Source organism: Gouania willdenowi, chromosome 4 (assembly GCF_900634775.1).
Source record: "Gouania willdenowi chromosome 4, fGouWil2.1, whole genome shotgun sequence".
NCBI lineage: Eukaryota > Metazoa > Chordata > Actinopteri > Blenniiformes > Gobiesocidae > Gouania > Gouania willdenowi.
The window spans coordinates 23869586-23871001 of record NC_041047.1 but is presented as its reverse complement, the minus strand read 5'-3'; the positions used below and the strand labels follow the sequence as shown (position 1 = coordinate 23871001).

The 1416-nt window shown below is 50.4% G+C and overlaps 1 protein-coding gene across 1 annotated transcript; it reads left to right on the top strand.

Moving 5' to 3' along the window:
• The first annotated feature begins 207 nt into the window (after positions 1–207).
• LOC114462145 (atherin-like) lies at positions 208–1134 on the top strand. Its single transcript, XM_028444814.1, has 2 exons — positions 208–393; positions 488–1134. Exons 1-2 carry the CDS (start codon positions 330–332, stop codon positions 970–972), a joined length of 549 nt encoding a protein of 182 aa, XP_028300615.1. The 5' UTR covers positions 208–329; the 3' UTR covers positions 973–1134.
• The last annotated feature ends 282 nt before the right edge of the window (positions 1135–1416 follow it).

Below are 1416 nucleotides of genomic sequence, written 5' to 3'. Positions count from 1 at the left end.
TATACTCCTGCACTTGATGCTGCCAGTAAAAGATCAAATTGGTTAAGGAAATATCTTTTTTAAGGTTTGAATCAGGCTATTTAACGCTGTAGTTCTGATTCTGAAGGCCTCTAGTCAGATTTCTTTGACCCTGGCCACACACACGATGCGTTTGTCACAGGATGATAATTGGGCATCCAGTATTTTGCACAACTAATTTGCTTGTTTGTGTGTGTGCTTTTATTTTGAAGTGTTCTTACTGTTGTGCATTGCTGCGCTTGTTATTTCCTGTTTTAATCACTTGGACCCTCACACCTGTGGCAGACTGTTTTTCAATCAGCTTTGATCCAATGAGCATAAAAGCTGGGGGCGGACAATTGACGAGACAGCGGTCTACGGAACGGAGAGGAGCGGGTAACGGGGAGGCAGGGGCTGGACAGCGGTCTACGGAACGGAGAGGAGCGGGTAACGGGGAGGCAACGGCTAGACAGCGGTCTACGGAACGGAGAGGAGCGGGTAACGGGAAGGCACCGGCTGGTTTTGAGAGAGAAGGAGAAGGAACACGGCAGGAGTAGCGGCAGCAGCCTCCGGAGCAACGGCAGCAGCGCAGCCTCCGAAGCAACAGCAACAGCCCCCGGAGCAGCGGCAGCAACAGCCCCCAAAGCGACGGCAGCGGCAGCAACAGCCCCCAAAGCGACGGCAGCGGCAGCAACAGCCCCCGGAGCAGCGGCAGCAACAGCCCCCGGAGCAGCGGCAGCAACAGCCCCCGGAGCAGCGGCAGCAACAGCCCCCGGAGCGACGGCAGTGGCGCAGCCTCCGAAGCAGCGGCAGCGAGGCTGTGAAGCGGTGAAGCCAGAGTACGACGCCGATCACAGCAGGCGGGCAGAGTATCTCTGCCCCCGTGTGCTCCGCCATAGAGGAAGAAGAGGAACGGGACTACAATCCAGCTCCGCCAACCATCCCTCTTCCTCACCCGTTGGGATGAACTTTTAATGTTTTAAACCTTTTTTTTTTGCTGGCATCACCACCCACGGTGTTATTTTAGATCTTTGCAATAAATTAATTATCATACCTGTTAAACTGTATCTTTGGTTGATTACACTGCTTGCCTTGTGTAAATTATTCTAAGAGTTCCTAGCCTCTCATAAAATACTAGGTGGCGTTGTCATTGAGAAGCGGCCACGACTTACATTTTGGCTGTTGTCGACAGGACACAAGCACGAGCAGTGTAACAACCATAGATTTTTTTTATTTTTAAGTTGTTATACTTGTAAAAAAAAAATGATGATGCCAATATATCCCGGTGCACCTTGGTTGCCAAAGTTTCATGGGCCAAACAGTGACATTAAGTATGGGGACTGGAAAGAACAAATGTCTAGCATTTTAAATGTACAAGACCTGACTGAACTTAGAAAACTGAACTGTTATCGGGTGCTT

Coding starts and splice junctions, on each gene's coding strand:
- LOC114462145 (XM_028444814.1), top strand. CDS start 330: ATGAGCATAAAAGCTGGGGGCGGACAATTGACGAGACAGCGGTCTACG. Junction 394..487: donor TACGGAACGGAGAGGAGCGG/GTAACGGGGAGG, acceptor TACGGAACGGAG/AGGAGCGGGTAACGGGAAGG.